This window comes from Myxine glutinosa, chromosome 2 (genome assembly GCF_964187855.1).
Source record: "Myxine glutinosa chromosome 2, kmMyxGlut1.1, whole genome shotgun sequence".
Taxonomy (NCBI): Eukaryota; Metazoa; Chordata; class Myxini; order Myxiniformes; family Myxinidae; genus Myxine; species Myxine glutinosa.
The window spans coordinates 254,547,943-254,573,561 of NC_136262.1; the positions used below are offsets into that span (position 1 = coordinate 254,547,943).

Here is a 25,619-nt window from a genome sequence, read left to right on the forward strand (position 1 = left end):
TTGTGTGGTGTTCTTTGTGTGGCAAATAAATGGAAGGATGTACTAAATGAAAGGTCATTCATTGCAAACGAAAGGTCTAAAGGTCTGAAAAGGGTATAGCGGGTGTAATTTAATGTCTAAAGGGTTGGAATTGTCTGAAAGGGTCTTTGAACATCTAAAAAGTGTCTAAAGGTCGAAGGGGTCTACAAGATTAAAAGGTCTTGTGTGGGGGAGGGTTTTTTTAGGGATTTAGAGGGTCTTAAAGGTATTGGGGGGTGGGGGGGGCAGGGGATGTACAGCACCAGACACGTACACCTATCCCGTGGAAAAAAATAAAAATAAACCCATAAGAACCATAAATGTTAATCCCTAGGAATCATTTCCATAACAATATATTCTTGAGTGAGACAACTGGCTTGTTCTTTGTTCTATTCCAGCTGCGACAGACAATGCACAAGTTTTGCCAAGAACACCTCACTCCCAAAGCTCAGCGGATAGATGAGGAGAACGACTTTGCAGAGATGAGGGTGAGTGTCTACACTCTACAGACAGTACTATGGAATGTACACACACACACACACACACACACACACACACACACACACACACACACACACACACACACACACACACACACACGTCTTCATGATGGTTAATGTTGTTCTGCATCAGTGGACATGTTGAACCATGGGTATTAATAATTACTGAAAGCTGATAACATGTTAAGCACGTTGTAGGCTAGAAATAATATCCTGTGAGATAACTGAGTTTATAATTACCAGGAAAAGCTAAACTAATGTATTCAACCATGAGAACAGTGACATTGCAGGTCATTGTTTTGGCATGTCATCTTGGACAACAGTTCTTTTTCCAAGATGATCACCAACGAATAATAATAATAATAATTGTATTTACTAGCAGCACCCGCTCCCTATGTGAGCGGCCGGGGGGGTGGGGGCGGGGTGGAGGGGGGGGGGGGTCATGCTGGTACCTCCATCCACTTTCGGATCTCACCCCTCTTTGTTTGTCTGTTTGTGAGCAAAATGTCTCAAAAGGTTATGGACAAATTCAGATGAAATTTGGTGGACAGGTTGGGTGTGTGATGAGGAATTGTTTAGATTTTGGTGAAAATCAGGATCCGGATCCTATCGCCGATTCACAATTGAGAGATGGGGCCGAAACCATATATAGAGTCGGACCTCAACATTTGAGGAACCCTCGTATTTGCGTGTTGTAAAATGTGACCTGCTTCTACATTCGTGCTTCGTCGTTAAAAAAAAAAAAATTTTGGTTTTTCTTTGACACATCAGGACTGGTCTCCTATATCCACCACCACTGGTATTGATTCGGCCTTGGAATTCTTCTGCAGAAACCTGCTCTCTTATGCACATGTTCATCCCATCTTGTCTTCAATTATGTTACCCATCCTCCCGCTCTTGGTACACTAAATCCTGTGGTGAGGCAGTTGCTTTAAAACAACTTGCATTCTCCTCCTGGAAGGCAAATCCAACTGAAGACAACCTCAGATTATTCCACGAAGGTCGCAACAAGTGTCTACTCTCTGGAGAGCCAGAAAACAACATCTATCCAATGAAAAATGAGCTTTCAAACTTCTCTCTCCTCTAAAACCTGGTAGAGCCTTATCAAGACTTGCACCTTCTGCCCTCTCCATGCTTTATCCCCCTCAGGTATATGCAGGACGCATGTGGTTCAGCAGCAACCCTCTCTTAATGAAACTGCCTAAATCCAGAACCGTTGCTCACCTTCACTCATTTATTCCTCCTTCCCCCCCTCCACCTCCCCCTGCCTGTGGAAGCATTTTCCATACTCTCTTCAACCTCATTCTTCCCTCCAGGTCTTCAAGACAGCTGTTTTCCACCATCTCAAGTCATCCCCCTTCCAAAACCATGATATTTTTTACACCCATTAAACCACTTCCACCCAGAACAATAGACAGATATTATACGTCAGTGGTGGAGCTATCTAGGTGGAGCTCGGGGCTGTGTCGCTCTCTTGCCGCTGCCCCGTGTTTGAGTCGTCATCGCGCTCTCTGACGCAGCTCGTTCTGGCTCCAGCGCAACTCGTCTCAGCAATGGTGGACCACTCCTTCGTGGCACAAACAGGCAAGAAGATTGTCTATCAGCTCCCCAGTGGGTTTTAACAGCGATGAATTCTCTGCTGTTTTTTTTTTTTTGTTTTTTTTGTATACAAGATCGAGGCTCGTGAAAGAGTTAACATTAATCACATAAAATGTCAAACCGACACAAAACACAAAATAAGGGGAGCGGTAGACAAGATGGAGAGAGAGGGGGGAAGGACACAAACACAACATTTGAGAGCAGGGACGTCGAGAGAAATGTGGGAGGGAGAGGGCTTGGGGGGAGGAGGGAGAAGTATAAAACACATGGACACTGCAAGGACTTCCAGGAAAGAAGTTGAAATTTCAAAAAAGTGGATCTGGGGTGAATTAGTGGGGGTAGAAAAGATCAAGGTTTTGGATGGGAACCTGTTAGAACCCCTGTTCAATCCTTTGAGGCACTTGTGTGGACCAGAGACTTGAGGGAGCAAAGTTTGTGGGAGATGGAGTTCCCAGGAGCAAAGGTCGTGGCATGCCCTTTGACTAGCCACAGCACGTCATTGGTGCACTCACCAGCCAATGCCCTCTTCAACGTCGGTCATTCCAAAGTCTGACTCTTCCTCCAACGGGTTTTCCCACCCAGCCAGCGGTGTTTCCTACCTAGCACTTTTGAAAAGTACCGTAGGCAGTGATGCATTGAGTGTCATCAACCAGGGACGAATCAACCCCTCTATTATTCTGACTTACTATTTTGCTAACTACCGTAGTCGATTTAGCTTCGTCTTCTACTCCAAATGGACTTGTAGGCCAAAAAATACGGTACATGCACACATACTGTTCCATTGTATAAAAAAAAAACCACCTTTAGAGGCCATTTTTCCCCGCAAAGCGGGGGTTGGCCTTTTTCGGGGACCGTGGTTGTTGTTGTTTTTCGGTCCCCTTTTTGAAGCAATGTTTTACGGCCGGATGCCCTTCCTGACGCCAACCCTTTTTGCCGCCTTTAACGACAAACAGGGAATTACCAGTGAACTGGTACTCAATTAGCCGACCTCGGAAGGATGACAGGCTGAGTCAACCCCCCTGGCGTTAATTCAGCAATCGACCGGGATTCGAACCCAGGATCCTAGGATCCTAAGCCGGCACCCTTTGACAAACTAATGGAAACGAACGAAATGCAGTCACTGAAAACAACTAAGAGCAATCAGAGATTGCAGACTTTTGCCAGAAGTTGTTTTGTGTGGTGTTCTTTGTGTGGCAAATAAATGGAAGGATGTACTAAATGAAAGGTCATTCATTGCAAACGAAAGGTCTAAAGGTCTGAAAAGGGTATAGCGGGTGTAATTTAATGTCTAAAGGGTTGGAATTGTCTGAAAGGGTCTTTGAACATCTAAAAAGTGTCTAAAGGTCGAAGGGGTCTACAAGATTAAAAGGTCTTGTGTGGGGGAGGTTTTTTTTTAGGGATTTAGAGGGTCTTAAAGGTATTTGGGGGGGGGGGCAGGGGTTTGACATATTAAGCCAGATACTGTTCCATTGTATGTAGAATATATAACGAGCCCATATATGGGACGTCATTTGTGGACAGCTATGGTAATGTTTCCATGTTTTTACATGTCATTTGCTCCATTAAAAGTGTTACCATCTCGTATCCAAATAGATTATTGCAATATTGTTACGATGGATACTGTGATTGCACTCGAAGAACCCCGAAGTTTTTATGTACATTTTAAATGTACACACTTCTGTGATACTGCAGACATGCCTAACAGTATGGAAATTGTGTATTTTGTGCATATTTGATAATGCACATTGCACATATTTGTGCACACATATGTGCATTGATAATGCACATATTTGATAATGCACACAATGCACATTTGATAACATTTATGTCTTTCAATCCTGACAAATGTCACACTCTCACTATGTTTCTCCGAAAAGATAGTCTGGAAAACCCTCCCATCTACTTTCTGAACAATCCTCCCCAAGAAGTTCTGTCACTCAACTTTTGGGTCTCACTATCTGCCATGATCTTTCCTGGGAAAACCACATTTCCAAGCTGGCCTCCAAAGCCAGTCGCCGGCTGCGCATCATCCATCGTGTGAAGTCCTTCCTTGACACACCTGAGCTCCTCACCACATGCAAGGCTTTTTCATCCGCAGCTCAATGGAATACTGTTCTCCCCTCTGGGCCGTTGCTCCTTCCTCAGACCACTGGGCCGGTGCTCCTTCCTCAGCCCTTCCTCAGACCCTCTGGGCCGGTGCTCCTTCCTCAGACCTAGCTCGGCTTCACGCTGTTGAAACCAAAGCTTTCAGAATCTTTGGAATCTCCCGCGATGAAGCTAACTCCGAGGGCCTTTCACTCACTCATCGCAGGCAGGTTGGTGGTCTTTTGTCTTCTACCGACTCCTCTCTGGCCTAGCTCCCCCAACTCTGTCTGTGCTCTGTCCCACAAATATTCCTACAGGTCGCACAAGAGCTGCCTGCAACCCTCTTATGGTTAAACTGCCAAAATCAAGACTCTCTATTCACCTTCACTCTTTTATTCCCCTTTCTCCCACCTCTGGAACAAACTCCTTCACTCTATTAAATCCCATTCCTCCCTCCAGGTCTTTAAAACAGCTGTTCACCACCATCTCTTGTCTTCCCCCTTCCAAAACTTTGATCTTTTCTATCCCCGTTAATTCACCCCAGATCCACTTTTTTGAAATTCCGACTTCTTTCCTGGAAGTCCTAGCAGTGTCCATGTGTTTCATACTTCTCCCACCCCCCACACCCCTTTCCCGTGCCTCCCCTCCCCACCCCCCTTTCCCGTGCCTCCCCCCCCCCCCCCACCCCCACCCCCTAAAGGCCCTTTCGCTCCCACAGATCTCCCGATGTCCCTGCTCTAAAATGTTGTTTTATGTCTTATGTTTGTTATGTTTTATGTGTCAGTTTGTCTTTTTGTGATTAATGTTAGCTCTTACACGAGCCTCGATCTTGTATACAAAAAAACAAAAAAACAAAAAAATGCACTATTATACATAAATCTGTTTAAAAAGATTTTATTTTTGTATTAAACCAAAAATGTAGTTTTGTGTAATTTTTTCCCCTTTATTCACATCCATGTCTGGCTTCTACATGTCTGGCTTCTACATGTCTGGCTTCCCTCTTACTTTTACATCCATGTCTGGCGAGTGTCCTGGAAGCAGTGACGGAAAGAGAGTGGCAATCACATGTGTGGGAAAATTACATGCTCAGTCAGGGTTGCCCAGATAGCTTTTTCATCCGCATGGCAGAGCACTGGTATAGTTCACCAGAGGACTTGGGTTCGATTCCTGGTCTGGGTGTGTAATTTTCCCGCATATATCAATTAAATTATATAATAAAGGGAGCGAAAGACAAGAAGGGGAGAGAAAGGAAAGCACAACAAGAGGGAACAGGGACATCGGGAGATCTGTGGAAGGGAGAGGGCTGGGGCGTGGTACATGGGATAAACAAGATGGGCACTACAGATGGGCACTACAAGGACTTTCAGGAAAGAAAACGGAATTTGATGGAGGTGGATTTTGGGTGGATTAACGGGAGTAGAAAAGATCAATGTTTTGGATGGGGGAAGATAAGAGATGGTGGTGGACCTTGCAGTAATTAAATAATCAGTTGCGGTTCAGGATCAAAAAATGTTTTTGTGCCTGCGAAAAACTGCGAATACGCGAAGCATCAGGGTGCAAATATAGAATCAGGTCGCATGCTATGAACCGCAAATGTCGGCGTCAGACAGTATTCCAAACACCAAGGCCTCAAACTTTTTCAATTGCTTGCTCTGAGATTGTCAGCATCAGATAGCAAAAGTTGTACTTCCCTCCTATTATGTCGGTTGATTATGAAGGAATGACAGAGTACTTGTATCGTCATCTGTGTTTTTTAATCTCATGTTCAAGTATGGGTGTGTGCATTTCTTGTAATGGTTTTTAATGACAAATTAAATGCAAAATGGAACCGAATGAATGATGCAAATATTAATATTGAACCGAATGAATGACGTATACGCAAATGCTTCTAAAACTCAATTTCCTCCCATATCTCTCTCCAAAACTCCTCATCTCTCCAATCTCCTTTGAAAGTTCCACAATTACACCATGTGATACAATAAACCGGTATTGTATCACATGGTGTATGATAGACCGGTATGATAGACCTGAGCCTCGTCCTGGAGGTGGGGTTGCTATCTTTATAAAAAACTCTCTTCCTCACTCGCCCTCCACTGCCCTCTCTCCACCTCACCCCCAGGAATACCTTTGGCTACGGCTTCCCCTTCGCTCCCACCTTTTGTTCATATGTGTGTTGTACCGTCCACCAAACAGCGATGACTCCATCTACATCTCGCTGTCTGATAATATGGACCAACTTCTATCGACCCATCCCAACTCTCTCTTCCTCATATGTGGTGATTTCAATTGTCACCATGCCAGTTGGCTGGGTGTGGGTACCTCTCTCACCAGCCATGGCTCTTCAGCAAAGGACTTCTGCGACTCACTGGGATTGACACAATCTGTCAATTTCCCGACCCTGATCTCAGTCAACGGAGCATCTTCTCTTCTGGATTTGGTTATGACAAAGTTCCCTGAAAATGTCTGCTGCTCTTCTTCTGCTCCAATCGGCTCATCTGATCATGTGCTTGTCAAAGTGGACATCTCTCTGACCATTCTCAGAGAGCCTCCTCAGCGTCGACGAGTCTGGCATTTCACTCAGGCCAACTGGCACGGTCTTCAAGCAGCCATCAATCATCTGGACTGGTCTCCCATCTCTACCGCCTCTGACATCAACTCATCCTGGGAATTCTTTCAAAGTAAATTGCTCTCTCTCTCATGCACAGATTTATACCATCTCGTCTTCAGTTGTCATACCCTTCCTCCCGTCCATGGTACACGGAATCTTGTGGTGAGGCTGTTGCCCTGAAACAACTTGCTTTCGTCTCCTGGAAAGCAAATCCAACGGAAGGAAATCTCATTTCCTTTCACAAAGCCCGAAACAAGTGTGTGTCCACCCTCAGGAGAGCCAGGAAACAATATCTCACCATTCTCAAGACCGAACTCTCTTATCTGTCTCCCTCTTCCAAATCCTGGTGGCATCTGGTCAAATCTGTTTCTGGTGTTTGTTCCCCCTCCATCCCCTCCCTCACCTCAAACGGCTTAACGGCTGACTCCGCACGTGAAAAGCTGAATGCCTCAACTCTGTGTTTGCCTCGAAATCTTGTGTCCCAAACCCATCCCTCTCTGTACCCACCGTACCCAGTCGTACCCAGCTGCTCCTGGACTCTGTGTCCTTTCCTCCTGACAAGGTGGAAAAGTTTCTGTCAACCCTCGACTCTGATTCTGCAACTGGTCCTGACGGCATCAGCCCACGGGTCCTAAAATCATGTCCTTCCGCTCTTTCACTCCCTCTTTCTGTTCTCTTCACCCTCTCTTTTGCTCAAGGTCATCTGCCATCTGCTTGGAAATCAGCCAACATCACCGCTTTGCACAAAAAAGGTGCAAAAACAGATCCCAGCAACTACAGACCAATCAGCCTTCTCCCAATTATCAGCAAAGTCATGGAATCCATCATTGCTTCAGATATGAAATCTTTCCTCTTCTCCAATGGCTTGATCTCTGATCATCAATTTGGTTTCAGACCTGGTCACTCTACTCTGGACATGCTGCTTCTGCTTTCTCAACAATGGATGGAGGTCCTCAACGCCAAACAGGAAATTAGAGCCGTCTCCCTTGACATTTCACGTGCCTTCGATACGGTCTGGCACCCTGCTCTGCTCACCAAACTCTCCTCCTTTGGTATCCATGGAAATCTCCACGCATGGCTGGCGGACTTCCTCTCTGGTCGTAGTCAACGTGTGGCCCTGAATGGGTTTCTCTCATCTCCTCTTCCTGTTCAGGCTGGAGTTCCCCAAGGTAGTGTTCTGGGCCCTGTGCTTTTTCTGGTCTTCATCAATGATCTCTCTGACTCTCTTGAAAATCCTCTCTATCTCTTTGCTGACGACTCTACTCTCTGTCGCTCCATTCCTCATCCCTCAGATCGGCAGTCTGCAGCCTCCTCACTCTCTGCAGACCTGGACAAAATCACAGACTGGGCAAACAAATGGAACATGTCTTTCAATCCTGATAAATCTCACACTCTTACGATGTCTCTCCGAAAAGACCGACTGGAAAACCCTCCCATCCACTTTCTGAATAATCCTCTCCAAGAAGTTCTGTCACTCAAGCTTTTGGGTCTCACTATTTGCCATGATCTTTCCTGGGAAAACCACATTTCAAATCTGGCCTCCAAAGCCAGTCGCCGACTGGGCATCCTCCGTCGTGCGAAGTCCTTCCTTGGCACACCTGAGCTCCTCACCACATACAAGGCTTTCATCCGCAGCTCTATGGAATACTGCTCTGCCCTCTGGTCTGGTGCTCCTGCCTCACACCTAGCCCGTCTTCACGCTGTTGAAACCAAAGCGTTCAGAATCATTGGAATCTCCCGCGATGAAGCTAACTCCAAGGGCCTTTCACTCACTCACCGCAGGCAGGTTGGTGGTCTTTCCGTCTTCTACCGACTCCTCTCTGGCCTTGCCCCCCCAGCCCTCTCTGGGCTCTGTCCCCCAAATATTCCTACAGGTCGCACAAGATCTGCCTGCAACCCTCTTATGGTTAAACTGCCAAAATCAAGACTTTCTGCTCACCTTCACTCCTTCATTCCTCTTTTCTCCCGCCTCTGGAACAAACTCCCTCACTCTCTTCAATCCCACTCCACCCTCCAGGTCTTTAAAACAGCTGTTCACCACCATCTCTTATCCTCCCCCATCCAAAACTTTGATCTTTCCTACCCCCGCTAATTTCGGTCCCCTTGTGTTTTATACTTCTCCCACCCCCTTCCCACGCTTCCTGCCCCCAAGCCCTCTCCCTCCCACACTCTCCCTGCTCTCAAATGTTGTTGTTGTGTGCTTCCCCTTCTCTCCCTATCTTGTCTTCCGCTCCCTCTTTTTGTATATTTTGTTTGTCTGGTTGATTTGTTTGTGAAATAAATGTTAGCTCTTTCACGAGCCTCGATTCAGTATATAAAAAAAAAAAAAACACCTACTAGGTATTACCCTAACTTCAAATCTATCCTGGAATCCACACATTACACAAATAGCTAAATCTGCCTTGAAGAAACGGAGTCCTGTTCAGATGTCACAGATTCTTCTCCTCTCAACAGTTGCTTCAACTCTATAAAGGTTTGATTTGTCCTTGTATAGAGAGCTGCTCTCACATCTGGGGAGGTACTAGTGCCACATGCTTACTGGACAGAATTGAATTAAAAGTGATTCGACTTATCAACTCTCCCAATCAGACCTCAAAACTTGACCCGCTCAAATTACGTCACAAAGTTGGCTCTTTCTCTTTTCTACAGATATTACTTCGGTTTTTGCTCCCAATAACTTGCTGCTTGTGTGCCTCCACCATTAGCGAGACCACGGATTACTCGACAAGCCACTACATCTCATGATTATTGTGTGGCCATTGGCAACTCAAGGGTGGGCCGTTATGATGTTTGTTTCTTCCCCTCCACTGCCAAACTCTGGAACTCTTTACCTTCACATGTCTTTCCTAACACTTATGGTCTTCCTCTTTTCAAAAAGCAGATTCTAGTCAGGTTCACTATGTTAACAAATATAATTTCGTTCAAAATTTTGGTAGATTAGCAAAACTATACATTTTTGGAATATTCAGAGCATGAGGATCCAAAAATTAATGTTTACATTTGCGTAGACACCTTTGCGAAAATGACACTCAGGACAGTGATGAAGATAGTCAGGTTCACTATGTTAACAAATATAATTTCTTTCAAAATTTTGGGATTAGCAAACCTGTACATTTTTGGAATCTTCAGAGCATGGAGAATCTGAAAATCAGTTTGCATTTGCACAGACACCTGCATGGCCGCCATTTTGGATTTTGAAAATGGCCGCCATAAAATACATATTTTGCGCGATCTCGGCTTCTAGTCAACCTAGAGACTTAATTAAATATGCTAATCCTATGTTTTCTGGGTCAAGGAATCCAATAAAGGCCTCAAAATAGTGCTCAGGTTTATAGAAAAGCAACAAACAAAGGTAATTGAAAACCATTGTCTTTATATTTGTGATATAACTGTATTACATAATACATGATATTGCAAGTCCTTTGAAGTTATAGGTTGTTGTAGGAAGTTATAGGTAGTATCAGATTGAACTATAAGTCCTATACACAGGATCTACGAGGTCTATACTGTTCAGGAATATGCTTTTACAGATCTTCATCACTGTCCTGAGTGTCATTTTCGCAAAGGTGTCTACGCAAATGTAAACATTAATTTTTGGATTCCTCATGCTCTGAATATTCCAAAAATGTATAGTTTTGCTAATCTACCTAAATTTTGAACGAAAAAACATAGTGAACCTGACTATTCTCTGCTTTCTCAAAAACTCTTAGACTATTCTCTCCTTCTTTACTTTTCTCTATCAATGCAGCTCTTTTATTTGGCCTGGCATCGATGAGGACGACATAGTCTGTGCCTGGAACCTTCTACATTAAAAAAAAAATATATATATATATATATATTGAATGGGGAAGCAAGACCGAGGGTGTAATTTTTGAAAACTGGAAACGATATTTGAATCTGAGAGTTTATAACATCTGGAAAGTGATTTGTTTACAGAAACATGAAGGTTGTTTTCTCTTGTGCTTTCATTCACAATTTCAGATAAAAGTATTTGATTCATGTCTGGATAAACCAATCTGTAACCTGGACGTTTTAATGATTATTTTCCCATTTTTATGTGGATAAAAAAACTGAATTTCTTCTCTTCTTGTTGGTGCTGCTATTCCTGATTGTGTAAGCAGAACAGATCCACATTGTACACTCCATGGACGTGTCACTGTCTGTTTCCAGGATTTCTGGAAGGAACTCGCCAAGCTCGGGGTATTGGGGATTACCGCACCAGGTTAGATGTCTTGGTGTTTTTCACAATGAAGATTCTTCTTCATTTTGGCTTTGATTTCAGACTGTTATCCTTTCTAATTCTTTATGCCTCTGTTTCCCAAATGGAAGTGTATTACCCCACGTGCGTGAAGCGCAAAGCATAGTTAAGCAATTCGTTTCCTTTATCTGTGTCGGTCTGTCTGTCCACAGACAGTCTACGATCGAGGAACGACTTGATTTCAATTGAATGTTATATTTTGAACATGAATCGGAAAACGAACATGTAGTTTTACAGTACTTTGCTCTGAATTTGGCAAATTGTACGGAATATCGTCCCATGCACACAGAGAACTAATAAAGGTAATTGTATTATTCTGTCTACCTCTGACGGCCATACACAGTTGAAAATTGAAAATCATTCCAAATAGGAAACTTACTGTTTTTAGGGATGTCACAAAGGACAGAAAAAAATAGGCACAAATAACGAATGAAATGTGTTAAATAAGGTGGTGAAATGTGTGTCGGAGCTCTGACTGGGCCACTCAAGGACATTTATCGTTTTTGTTCCTTAGCCACTCCCGTGTAGTATCCCCTGATCTGTGCCTTTCCATAACTTCATCCCAGAGGTCTTTTGCAAGCTTATTGGTGCTCATGGTTGAGTTTTCTGTGAAATGCACTACCCAGCAGAGGAAACCTACAGGAAGAGCTGATTACCTCCACCACCGAAGGTGGATGGAGGTTATGTTTTCACCCCTGTCTGTCTGTCTGTCTCTGTCTGTTTGCTTGACTGTGAATAGGATATCTGAGTTGTGGACTGATTCGGACAAATTTGGTGGAGAGGTTGGGTATGTATGACAAGAACGAAATTATTAGATTTTGGTGAAGATTCAGATCCGGATCCGGCTAGTATAATTTTTTATTTATTTATGATTCTTCACCATTCGGAGATAGAGCTAAAACCAAAAATAGTACGATGTCTCAAAAGTTATGGATGGAATTGGATGAAACTTGGTGGAGAGGTTGTGTGTGTAACAAGGACAAATAGATTCGATTTTTGGTGAAGATCTGAATTTGGATTTGGATACGAGAATTATTTAATTTTAAAGTGATTCTTCACCATTGAGGTATCGGGCAAAAAGTGATCTATAACATGATATTTTAAAAAGTTATGGACAAGTTATGACTAAACTTTGTGAATGAGTTGGTTAGGTGACAAGAACAAGCCGGTTAGATTTTGGTTCAGGTCCGGTTCCAGATCCGGCCTTTGAGTGTAATCAGTGGGATGCAAAACGTAAACTGTTCAAGCCAGCAGAGGTATGCACTCTGAAATAGAATAGAAGTTCTATTCTGAAATAATCAGAATCGCTACAATTTAACACAGGGGGAGGTGAATTAACTTGGTGTATGAATTTTTATTGTAATTGGTTACACCTGAGCTCATTTACAATTGCTATTATAAGGGGGGTGGACACTTATCCAACCAAGATATTCTAGTTTTGTATTTTTAATTGATTTTCTGAAATTTGTAGAATTTGTTTTTCACTTGGAAGTTGTGGGTTACGATGTATAAATAAAGGTGGAATACGTCTGATTTAATGCAATTTAATTCCAGTCGACAAGGCAACAAAAGGTGAAAATTGTGAAAGGGGGTGTAGACTTTCTATAGGAAATGTATATTTATATGTATATAATATATATAGGTATAAATTGGTGCTGGGTGATAATCGCGATGGCACAATAATCATGCTTTAGATTTACTATCGTGAAAACGATAATGGAAGTTAACTATCACAATAGCTGCTGCGCATGTGCAGTCAGTAAAACACACCTTGAACCTGGATATTGATGGTGTATTGGCTGCTTGGAGCAGTTATTGTGCTAGTTTCTTTCAAAAGATATACCCATGTAAAACGCAGCTCTATACAATAACGCAGGTGATATAATATGGAATGGATATTCTCCAATTTAAATGGTATATCATTAAACAATAAACGTCCAAAAAAACAACCATTTAATCAAGGTGCTAAAGCTGCTGCCGATGTCAAAATCGCTGATCCGTTTGCGTTCGCTTTGTCTGTGCGCGAAGTTAAGCACTCAAGGCAACATCATGCCAAAGATCGAGAAGGTGAGTGTACTCTGTGTGTGCAGTTTTGGCACTGAGGACAGGGACAAGCAGGTAATGTCGTTCTTCCCTCTCACCATTCTCGTTGGACCGAACAGAGTTGGAAAGATTGTGTTGTGTTTCCTTTATTTGTTTATTAATTTTTTGGCACAACATGGGATAACTTGGCATTTATTATTTGTGAAGTTCAGCACCAAATGTGTAATTTTAAATGTCTGAAGAGTGAAGATAGTCATATATATATATATATATATATATATATATATATATATATATTGTTGTGGTTTTGAGAATAAAGGATGACCCCCCCTCGTAGGTAGACGCACCACAACATGAAACCTCGCGGTAGTTCAGTTATTTGTTCGTAAATGTAAGCGTAGTCTCCTTTCCTGTGTTAGTTTTGCGTTGAGCAGGCCAGTGAGCTTACGTGTTCTTTTGCGCTGGAATGCCACGTGCTCGGCCTGAACAAGTCTGGCAAGGCCGAAGGGAGGAGCTGCAGGAGGGAGTGGCTGGTAAGCAACGAGCCGCCAATCAGAGCTCGAGGGGAGTGGCTAACCACGGCAACGGGAGGCAGAGCATGGAACATTCGAGTAAGGCCGGGGCGGAGCCATAAAATCTTGCTCCGGGCCCCCCGCCTCAGTTCAGCTGCGCAGCGCACGAGGTCGATGCATCGAGTCAGAATCGGGGTATCAGAGAGAACGAGTCGGAGTGCTTGTAACTGCTCAAACTGTTTGCAATAGCCTCGTTGTACACGAATGCCCCGTGCCCTGCGCTCTGCGCTGTATTAATCGCGCTTGAGAAGACGACCCATTCCGGGCCACAGACGCGTGATCTCCTGCCTGCATTTCCCTGCATACGTGCCGTGACCGCCAGAGGGCCACGCCGGGCGAGCTGTCCGGGAGCGACCGACGGCAAGGCGCGTTTGGCGCGCGAACTTTCTTCCTCCATTTCCCCGTGTGAGTGAGTGGGCCCTTTGTCTGGGAATAAGTTAACATTGCTTAAGTGCCTGCTCTGTGTCTCTTCGTCCTGTACATAAATAATAAATCGTGTTCTTCCTCTTATTTGACCGTTCCCGTCCCTTCCATCCATTGGCCTAGCATAGTACGAATAGAACCGCTCGAATCGGGTTCCATAAAAGTAAAGGCACAAGTCACGTGATGCGCGCACCGCTCGGGCGTACTCGATTAGCGTGGCTTGTGCGAGGTCCGGTCCCCGTTTTCGCGGCAGTGTGGGTCAAAGGTACGTGCGGCGTCGACCCGATACCCTTTTCCACGTTCCCTGCGGAAGTGGCGATCGTGGCCACGAAGACCCAAGGGGGAAAAAGGGGTTTAACCCCCCCTTTGTAACGTGGACGGGCTTCGGGAGATCCACAAAAATATATATATATATATATGTATATATATATATATATATATATATATATATATATATATACAGTGAACCCTCGTTTATCGCGGGGGTTACGTTCCAGAACCCCCCGCGATAACCGAAAATCCACGAAGTAGCGACCATTTTTTTTTTTTTTTTTAATATATATTTTAAAGCATTATGAACTCCCCACACTCTTATTAACCTTTCCCATACTCTTATAAACACTTCCTATACTCTTAAACACTTTTTACACTCTTAAACATACGTAATTTTAACAACATATAAAATTCTAATGGGTACTCACCATTGAAGATACTGTAGCTACCCATGGGTTCCCCAAGCAAGACCAGCATCAGAATCTCCTTGCTCCAGCCGGTGACGTCACCGGCGGGGATTCCCGGCGCGAGAGTGGCTGGTCACGTGACCGCTAAAGCGTGCCGCGCTTTGCGGGTATAATCAGCTACACCTGTTGATCACGTGACCACCGATTCACCGAAGCACGCCACGCTTGAGAGGCGTGGCTTTCGGTTTCTGGTTGTGCTTTATAATGCAGCCCGATAAATGGGCTTTTCAGTGTTCCCGAGTTGGTTTTGAGAATAAATATCTTCTCGGACGAGTTTGTGTCTTGCCCGTCATTTCGTCCGTATCAAGCAAGAGCCCCGGCTCTTCAATACTACAACTTGCGTGATGAAGATGATGATGAATTAGCTGTGCAGTACTGATGACGATGAAGGTGATGACGATGATGAATGTACTGGCGTTTTCCATACGCACGACTCTTTGTCTACCCTTCTACTGTACACTATGTACAGTATTTTATTTCTTGTAATATGTTTTAAATACTGTATTTTTCTTATTTCTTTACGTTTTTTAATTTTTTAGGCTAGAAAATGCTTATTTTACCACAAAAATATTTAAAATAATAGTATATAAAAATACATTTATACCGCAAAATCCCGCGATATAGCGAAAAATCCGCGATATAATTTTACATATACTAGCGAGAAAAAACCGCGATGTACCGAATCCGCGAAAAGTGAACCGCGATATAGCGAGGGATGACTGTATATATATATATATATATATATATATATATATATATATATATATATATATATATATATATATATATATATATGTATAACCTTCATAAATGTCCCAATTAGCAAGCAGCTTGCTTGGTGTGTTCCGTCTGCAAGCAGCTTGCTGTCGCTTGCCAAGCCAGACGTTCCGTATCGACTGCTTTGCAAACTGCTCGTCCAGTCACTCGGCAAACAGAGAAAGGGATTTCGTCCAGGTAAAATGAGGTTTGACTTTAAACAAATTGCAACAGAATTATGAAATAAAGAGTGTGAACACACATAACTCGATGACTATTCAGTTTGTTTTTATGTGGATTGTTATTGTATGCTACATCGTTCTCAAGGTGCTAATCACATTATTTATATAATCACGATATTATCGCAATAATCGTGATAATGAGGTCCATTATCCTGATATAGGTTTTCCATTATTGCCCACGCCATATATATATATATATATATATATATATATATATATATTGTTGCGGTTTTAGAACCCACACTTTTGTAAATAAATAATCACTTGTAAATATGACATTAAAGGTTAAAGGTAGCCCCCTTAGTTAGGCCACCTTAGAAATTCCAGTTATTTCATTATTATGTGTTTTAGTTAAGGCCGTGTTTCCAATAGTTGAATCTGCGTTGTGTCAATCAAATAAGGAGAAGGTCCCATTTCATTTCATCCATTTTGGGACCTCCCTCTCCAAGCGCCGCCATTACGTGCCTTGCCAGCAGCGTTCGCTGCCTTCGCGCTCGTTCAAACGACGCCATTAGCCATGTGGTCGGCCCGAGGAAAAAGGGGGCGGAACGCCGAGAACAAGGTGTGGCCTGTCATCCAGCCGTCAAAGGCGTGGCCGGTAAGCCTTCACCAGCCAACCAAGGCTGAGGCAAGATCACCGACGGGCGTGGCTTTTTGGCTGGCAGAGTGATCTTGGCGCACGTTATATAAGCGCGAGCGCAAAGCCCTTTCACAGGACTTATTCAGCGGCGCTCATTTAAGAGGACTGGTGAGAGCGTGCATTGTAACGGACTTGCACGGACTTCTTCCTTTGGTGGACTTGATGAGAGAGCGCTGAGTGCATTGCGAAAGCCTATACGGAGCGCACATTGGCAAAGGAGGACTCACTCGCTGGCGCTGAGTAGAGAACTTTATTACGTACATTATTACACACGACCATACGTTTATTACGTACAAAGGACACGACCCTTACCCCCGCACCCCCCCCCCCCCCCCCCCCCCCCCGCCATATGTAAGGTCCGGTTGCGTTCCAACTACGTGCGGAGCTGCCTGCCGGGTTTCTCCCGCGGGACCGGAGCCTGGACACCATCGCCTCGACACCATCGCCTGGGCCATCCACCTGGACCTTCCACCCTACCAGCTACAATCCCCGTGTGAGTGTGTATGTTTGTATGGGGTCATAAGTTAAGACTGAAATAAGACTGCCCTGTGTCCTCCTCCTTCTTCTTCTTCTTCTTCCTGTACATCCTTTTGTTTCCTCTTTCCTCCTGTATATTGGTAATAAATTACCTTGTTCTTTCTTGGTTTTCTGGTGTTGATTGCGAAAAGTATGGATGGACTGAAGGAAAAGATGAACAAGTGGAAGGAATGTATGGAGACAAAAGGTCTGAAGGTGAATATCGGAAAGACAAAGGTGATGGCAAGTGGTAAAGCATGTGGTGAGGTGGAAAGAACTGGGAAGTGGCCGTGTGCTGTGTGCAGGAAGGGTGTCGGAGTGAACTCCATTCAGTGTACAATGTGCGCTGAGTGGGTTCATCAAAAATGTAGTGGTCTGAGAGGGTCATTAACCAGTGTGGCAGCTACATTCAAATGTAAGGTGTGCGCAGAGGGAGCTGCAGATGGAGGAAATGTTGAGTTGGATCTTGGAGATGGCGTGAAGCTGGAAGGTGTGAAAACATTTTGCTACCTCGGAGACATGCTGAATGGAGAAGGTGGATCAGACTCGGCAACGGTTGCTCGAGTGAGATGTGCATGGAAGAAGTTTCGGGAACTGAGTGGCGTGCTGATGAGGAGGAGAGTGTCGCTGAAGCTGAAGGGAAAGGTGTATGCTGCATGTGTGAGAAGTGTTATGATTTATGGGAGCGAGACATGGGTAATGAACGTAGAGCAGCAACGAAGGCTGGAAAGGGTGGAAATGCGAATGGTTCGATGGATGTGCGGAGTATCGTTGAGAGAGAGGAGGACAAATGATGAATTGCGAAAGATGATGGGAATATTGCCTGTGATTGATGCTGTGAAGAGGAACAGGTTGAGATGGTTTGGTCATGTATTGAGGAAGGATGAAAGTGACTGGTTGAGAAGAGTGATGGAAGTTAATGTAGAAGGAAGTAGAGGACGGGGAAGACCGAGAAAGACTTGGCTAAAGATGGTGGAAGAAGAAATGCGGGCAAGGGGGTTAACAAGGAGAGATGCAGAAAATAGGGCAAAATGGAGAAGATTGTCATGGGGACCGCAAGGCTAACCCCCGCTCTAGCAGGGAAAATTGCCTTAAAATGCATGTTGTTGTTTCTTGGTTTTCCCTAATCCGATCGCATCCGTCCTTTCTTTCATTGGGTAAACGTGGCACGATTCGGAACCGCTAGAATCGGGTTTAGTCTCTTGGTTAATAGCTCGGATCGCGGATTGCTAACCGCTCGGCATTATCCATCATATCCGTGGTTTGAGCGGGAGTTATTCCCTCGTTTCCGGCGGGCATTAGTACTTAGGTAGCAGCGAACCCCTAGGCCTAGCAAACCCTACCTAACGCCATGCCGGGAAGGACGTTATAGCTTCCCAGGACTCAGGACGGCCAGCTAAAATGACAAGGGGATTAACCCCCCCCCCCTTGACAAGGGGAGCGCCGACCCCTGAGATCCGTAACTATATTTTTTTTTTTTTTTTTTTTTTTTTTTAATATATTTTAATATATATTTATATATATATATATATATATATATTTATATATTTATATATATATTTATATATATATTATATATATATACTAGCAAAAGTACCCAGCCTTGCCGGGTAACAATGAATTGCTTCCTGGCGGGAATATGATATATTGATCTACGCAATCTCTGTCCATCTTGAGGGAATTTAAAAAATATATCGCAGGTACAGTGGAGTCTGATGCAGTGGAGTAACACCCCATCCCATGGAAGTTACACTCACAAACTGCTTACGAAGTACCAGGCTGTGCTTATGCAATTTAATAAACCGTTCGTGTAAAACAATGACGTTCTTTTGCTGACAGTTTCGTTCAGTTTCAGCAACACACACACACACACACACACACACACACACACACACACACACACACACACACACACACACACACACACACACACACACACACACACACACACACACTCAGTAAGACACACAGTAACACACACACTCAGTAAGACACACAGTAACACACACACACACACATTGTAACACTAACACACGCACCAATCTCGTATATTGAGATGCCTATAGCCGTATATCTACACCGGCACCACTCTCGTATAGCGAGATGTGTTTTACCTGACAAAGCTAAATGATAAAAAAGAAAATCATAACCGAACCACCAACGCCGCGTAGGCAACTATCCATTTCGTCAAGCATTACATCAATCAACCATCCATTACAAGTCCATTTTGGCGATCGACACAGTTTAGGGGATTGTTTTCTCACACACCGACTATATACACTGCATGACCAAAAGTATACAGGCACGCCTTATAATTAGTGGATTTGGCTGTTTTAGCCACACCCATTGCTGACAGGTATATATAATCAAGCACACAGCCATGCAATCTCCATGGACAAACATTGGCAGTGGAATGGGCCAGACTGAAGAGCTCAGTGACTTTCAATGTGGCACCGTCATAGGATGCCACCTTTCCAATCAGTCAGTTCGTCAAATTTCTGCCCTGTTGGAGCTGCCCCGGTCAACTGTAAGTGCTGTTATTGTGAAGTGGAAACGTCTAGGAGCAACAACAGCTCAACCGCGAAGTGGTAGGCCACACAAGCTCACAGAATGGGACCGCCGAGTGCTTTGGCGCATAAAAATCCTCTGTCCTCGGTTGCAACACCCACTACGGAGTTACAAACTGCCTCTGGAAGCAACATCAGCGCAACAACTGTTCGTTGGGGGCTTCATGAAATGGGTTTCCATGGCCGAGCAGCCACACACAAGCCTAAGATCACCATGCACAATGCCAAACATCGGTTGGAGTGGTGTAAAGCTCGCCGCCATTGGACTCTGGAACAGTGGAAACGCGTTATCTGGAGTGATGAATCGCACTTCACCATCTGGCAATCTGACGGACGAATCTGGGTTTGGCGGATGCCATGAGAACGCTACCTGCCCAAATGCATAGTGTAAACTGTAAAGTTTGGTGGAGGAGGAAAAATGGTCTGGGGCTGTTTTTCATGGTTCGGGCTCGGCCCCTTAGTTCCAGTGAAGGGAAATCTTAACGCTACAGCATACAATGACAATCTAGAGTTTTAGACGATTGTGTGCTTCCAACTTAGTGGCATCAGTTTGGGGAAGGCCCTTTCCTGTTTCAGCATGGCAATGCCCCCATGCACAAAGGGAGGTCCATACAGAAATGGTTTGTCGAGATTGGTGTGGAAGAACTTGATACAGAGCCCTGACCTCAACCCCATCGAACACCTTTGGGATGAATTGGAACGCCGACTGCGAGCCAGGCCTAATTGCCCATCATCAGTGCCTGACCTCACTAATGCTCTTGTGGCTGAATGGAAGCAAATCCCCGCAGCAATGTTCCAACATCTGGTGGAATGCCTTCCCAGAAGAGTGGAGGCTGTTATAGCAAACAAAGGGGGAACCAACTCCATATTAATGCCCATGATTTTGGAATGAGATGATCGGGTGTCCGTGTACTTTTGATCATGTAGTGTATAATACCACCATATATCGATCACCGGCACCGATCTTGTATAGCGAGATGCGTTTTACCTGACAAAGTAAAAAAAAAAAAAAAAAAAAACTTACACCAGAATGAGAATCTCAACCTCGCTTAAATAAATGCATATATACACTTAGATATAAAATCGCAAGATATGGTCAATTTTGTCAGATTTTCACTCCAGATTTGGACATTATTTAGTCTGCAGCATCCAATCCTCATAGCCGAATCCAGATTTTGATGATATACTTCAATTATGTAATGATAATCGATCATGTTTCCAAGGCAACGATTTTTGTGATTCCATGGCACGTTTGAGTAGGCTGAAACAAAAATGGCGGCTTAAGAACCCAGCGAGGTGCAGTGGGCTGACCAAGATAGCGGGCCACCATATTGGTAAACCACCACATCGGGTTTTTTTTCTTATGAGCACCTCGTTAATCATTTTCAAAAGATGTTATAACACACCCAAACACCCAGTTTTCATCCTTGTAATCTGTTGGAGGTGCAGGTGTATGCATGCAAAGTTTGGGGCCGCTAGGTTTCATGGTTTTGGAGTTATGGAGGAGACAGACAGACGGATGGATGGACACTGCCTTTTATTATCGTAGATATGTATATTATGTATGACATAAAGGTGTACTTGACCAGGGAGTTGTGGTCGACGGCCATTCAATTTACTTAACGTATGAACGATTGTTCGGAACAGAATCCCTTTATAACCTGGGGATGCTCTACTGCATTTTGTTTAAAAATTGCTGTTCAAATGACGAGCCAAAGATGAAACATTAAATTTTATAACCTCAATACCTTATCAAATGAGCACACGGTGGCTCAGCATTCGTTTAAAAATGACAGAATATGGTGCTGTTTGATACAGTACACCATTCGATGAGAGAGGGATTTTAAATGTATCGATGCACAGCCACTCAATAACGTCATCCGACAATCGCTATACACTTCATGTGTGTGCAATGACGTCATTATACAAGTACTTTATAATCGGAATCGGTCGCATAATCTGCAGATTTTTTTTTTTCCTAATCTGTTACATTCAAATTTCCTCATGGGCCCAGCACTGATAGTAATATATACACATATATTTGTGTTTCGGACTTTGTGAGAAACATGGGATTGGTCAAAATTAACTGTCTAACACTGCTGTCCAAGGTAGAGAGCATCCATCTACAAATATGCGTCTTTGAAGGTGTTGTGACATTCTCAAATTAATGTCTTATTTAACTTTATTATTTAACTTATTAATTATTTCACTTTATTCGGTTAAATACAAATCCAGGCTTTGTTTGAGACCATCTCGTAGAGTGGTGTAAGAAATGTCTTTACTCGACACTTAAATTTGAGGAAGAAGAGGAAGGTGTAGAAACAGGGGAGGAGGAGAAGGAGAAGTTCAGTCATGAAATATTGAAGAGATTAAGGGCATGACCTTTTGCTGTGAAGATGGAGTTCTAACAGATTCAAACTTAAGTCATCCTGTGCCTTTGTCGGGCGAGGAAAATGAGCGTGCAGTAAAGATGGATGTCACAAAGTACAACGAGCTTTTTGAAGACAAAGACCATTTATATTTGTGTGAACATTTGCCATAACTCGGGGCACAGATATTTATTGCATCTCTTGTGGAAAACTCTCATGTCATCTTGGGAAGATTCGCTTTTCAAGCGATAAATGAAAAGATGCTTTACTATCGCTTCTCCGCATGCTTCATTGAACCGTCTCTTGAAGGAGTGAAATGGAAACTAATTTGTGTCCGACAAGAATGAATGAAATGAATGGATAAATTGATATCGCTGATGTTGGAATTGCAAAGTGAGGTTATCAAAGGGAGGGCGCCTGATACATATTTTTGTGATTGGATGTAACTCGAGCTCTGGCAATGTCATTACACTACTAAGTGATCTAAAACTTATGGAGAGACTTGTAAACAAGTCGTGAGCAGGACAGGGACATTGGGAGACCAGTGTCCATTTACATGAATTACAAATGTATCCGTGTTCATCAACTTAGGATACGGGATTTGAGTCTAGAGTTCCCGCTTCATGAGCTAGGTGCTGGAGGATAGGTACATGGGGATGGGACAGGCCAACCTGATGCTTAGATTGTGATTATCCCATTGAATCCGATATCTTGTAATTTACTTTATTTCCTCTCACCACATGTTACCTGTGACACTGTGTATGGTTTTTTTTGTTCTACAGTGGAGTTTGGGGGTTGTGGTGGTGGATATCTGGACCACATAATATGCATGGAAGAGATTTCCAGGGCATCCGCTGCTGTGGGCCTGAGCTACGGGGCACACTCAAACCTTTGTGTGAATCAGATTGTCCGGAACAGTACCAAAGCGCAGAAGGAAAAATACCTGCCCAAGGTACCATTGTCCGCTGTATGTTTTCTTTTCCGGTGGTACTGTTGTATCTGAAGATGTGAAACACTTTTTATTAATATTAGGAGAGGTTTTAAAATAATGCAGAGATCGCAAAAGAGTAAACACCAAAGGAACTCGATAAACTCAATTTTATCTGAGAGCAATGGCTTGGAGCAGCATTCCGATGTTTCAGACACGAAATGGCTGAAGTGTCTGATCTGGGAGAGGTGCTCAACGACTATGAACAGTCCCTACTTCCTGTCTTACATGTCTACGAGTATAAAATGAGATCGCTTTTGGGTTTTTTAAGCCTCTAGCATGGGGTATGGCTTATTACCTCCGGCACCAAAGGTGGACTGAGGTTATGCTTGCACGCCTGTCTGTCTGTTTGTCTGTGAACAGGATATCTGAGTGTTGGACAGACTTTGATGAAACTTGGTGGACAGGTTGGGTGTGTGACAAGGCCGAATTGATTTGATTGTGGCGAACTTCCGGATCCAGATCAGAGAATTTTTAAGCGATTCTTCATCAATGATTAATAGGGCTAAAACAATATTGCATGTTATCTCAAAAAGTTATGGATGGATTCGGACGGAACTTGGTGGACAGGTTGGGTGTGTGACAAGGAAGAATTGATTCGCTTTTGGTGAAGATGCCAATCCGGATCTGGATGAGAGAATTTTTAAAATGGTTCTTCACCATTGAGAGATGCAGCCAAATACGATATACAGCATGGTATTTCAAAAGGTTCTCGACACGTTATGACAACTTGGTGGACGAGTTGGGTAGATGACAAGAACAAGCCAATTATAGTTTGGTGCTGATCCGGCCTATCGATGGGATAGGCCGGATACATCGTGTAAACTGTTCAGCGTAGCAGATATATGCGCTCAACCGAGTGCCATTCAAGTTGTGATTGGGACTATGTGAAAATAAATAACCAGGTATTTGGCAAGGATGCATTACTTTTACCTGCTATAATTATTTCAAGATGCATTTCATGAGAAATAAAATAGCTTCTGTGCCGTCCCTCGTACAATTCACAATATTGTTATCGGATCACGCAGATTCTGTTTTTTTTTTTTTTTTTTTTTTTTGTATACAAGATCGAGGCTCGTGTAAGAGCTTACATCTATCTATAATTCCAGCAATCTCTGTGTGTGTGTGTGTGTCTGTATGCGACCGCTGTTTCTCGACAACTACCGGTCCGATATACTTGAAACTTGCCAGGTATATTGCTGGGGACCCGAGGATGTGCCTTTTCAAGGTTTGAAATTAATCGGAGAAGTAGTTACCGAGCTATGTCCAAAAAACGATTCAACCAATCAGAGAGCAGCGAGCTATCACGTGTGCCGAACGTGGCGAACAGACTCTGCCTCGGACGGCACATTTGAGAGCGTATTCATTTATTTCCCGTCGGCAAACTATGTTGGCGCTATGTTGGCGTTAAACTATGTTTTAAAACTAATTAAAACTAATTTGCGATTCTTTCGCTTTGCGATGCGATTTGCGATTGCGTTAAACTCGCTCGGGCGTTAAACTATGTTTTAAAACTAATTAAAACTAATTTGCGATTCTTTCGCTTTCCTGCGCATTTGTGCACGATATGGCGATTTCTTTACCAAACTCCGCAAGCCGTTAGCTTTGGACCAAACCATTTCATGTAAATAGAGGGGGGGGATTGTCACCGTACTCGCAAGCCGTTCGCTATGGACCAAACCATTTCATGTAAATAGAGGGGGGGGGGGATTGTCACCGTACTCGCAAGCCGTTCGCTTTGGACCAAACCATTTCATGTAAATAGAGGGGGGGGATTGTCACCGTACTCGCAAGCTGTTCGCTTTGGACCAAACCATTGCATGTAAATAGAGGGGGGGGATATACTTTTAGATATATATATAGTACGGGCATGCCCTAGTTGATCACAAAGAGACAAACTGACATAAAACATAAAATATGATAAAGGGATCGGTAGAACAAGATGGAGAGCATGGCCATCAGGAGATCTATGGGGGGGAAGAGGCATGGGAAGGTGGGGAGGGGTTGGGAGAGGTAAAAAAAACACATGGACACTGCTATGACTTCCAGGAAAGAAGTCGGTATTTCAAAAAAGTGGATCTGGGCTGAAGTAACGGGGGTAGAAAAGATCAAGGTTTTGGATGGAGGAAGATAAGAGAAGTTTCTGGACTCGTTATGACAACTTGGTGGACAAGTTGGGTAGATGACAAGAACAAGCCAATTAAAGTTTGGTTATGATCCGGATGCGGATCCGGCCTATCAATGGGATACAAAGCGTAGACTGTTCAGCGTAGCAGATATATTGTTGTTGAGGATAATGTTGTTGTTGGCGTTTTGAGGATAATGCTTTGTCTTTTTTGAATTTGAGAAGCAAAGTACGTCGGAAATCATTAAACTTGCCTTGGCCTTATTTTTTCAGCTCATCTCCGGGGAGCACGTCGGAGCTTTGGCCATGAGTGAAGCCAATTCCGGCTCGGATGTAGTGTCAATGCGGCTCAGAGCTGAACATCAGGGTGACCACTTTGTCCTCAATGGCAGCAAGTTTTGGATCACAAACGGCCCTGATGCCGACGTCATTATCGTATATGGCAAGACGGACCCCAAGGCGCAGCCCACCTCTCGTGGCATTACGGCTTTCATCGTAGAGAAGGCAGGCGATGCTTAACAGCACGGCATTTAAAATGCTGTCTCTCTCTTTCTCTTTCCATGTCACCAT

The 25,619-nt window shown here is 43.8% G+C and overlaps 1 protein-coding gene across 1 annotated transcript in view; it reads left to right on the plus strand.

The window, feature by feature from the left end:
- The window catches only part of LOC144890740 (isovaleryl-CoA dehydrogenase, mitochondrial-like), a 54,386-nt gene that overhangs the window by 12,170 nt on the left and 16,597 nt on the right, over positions 1-25,619 (plus strand). The window contains exons 2-5 of the mRNA XM_078772463.1: positions 417-506; positions 10,981-11,032; positions 22,719-22,888; positions 25,323-25,553. Coding sequence (XP_078628589.1) covers positions 417-506; positions 10,981-11,032; positions 22,719-22,888; positions 25,323-25,553 — 543 coding nt within the window. The remainder of the gene's footprint in view (positions 1-416; positions 507-10,980; positions 11,033-22,718; positions 22,889-25,322; positions 25,554-25,619) is intronic.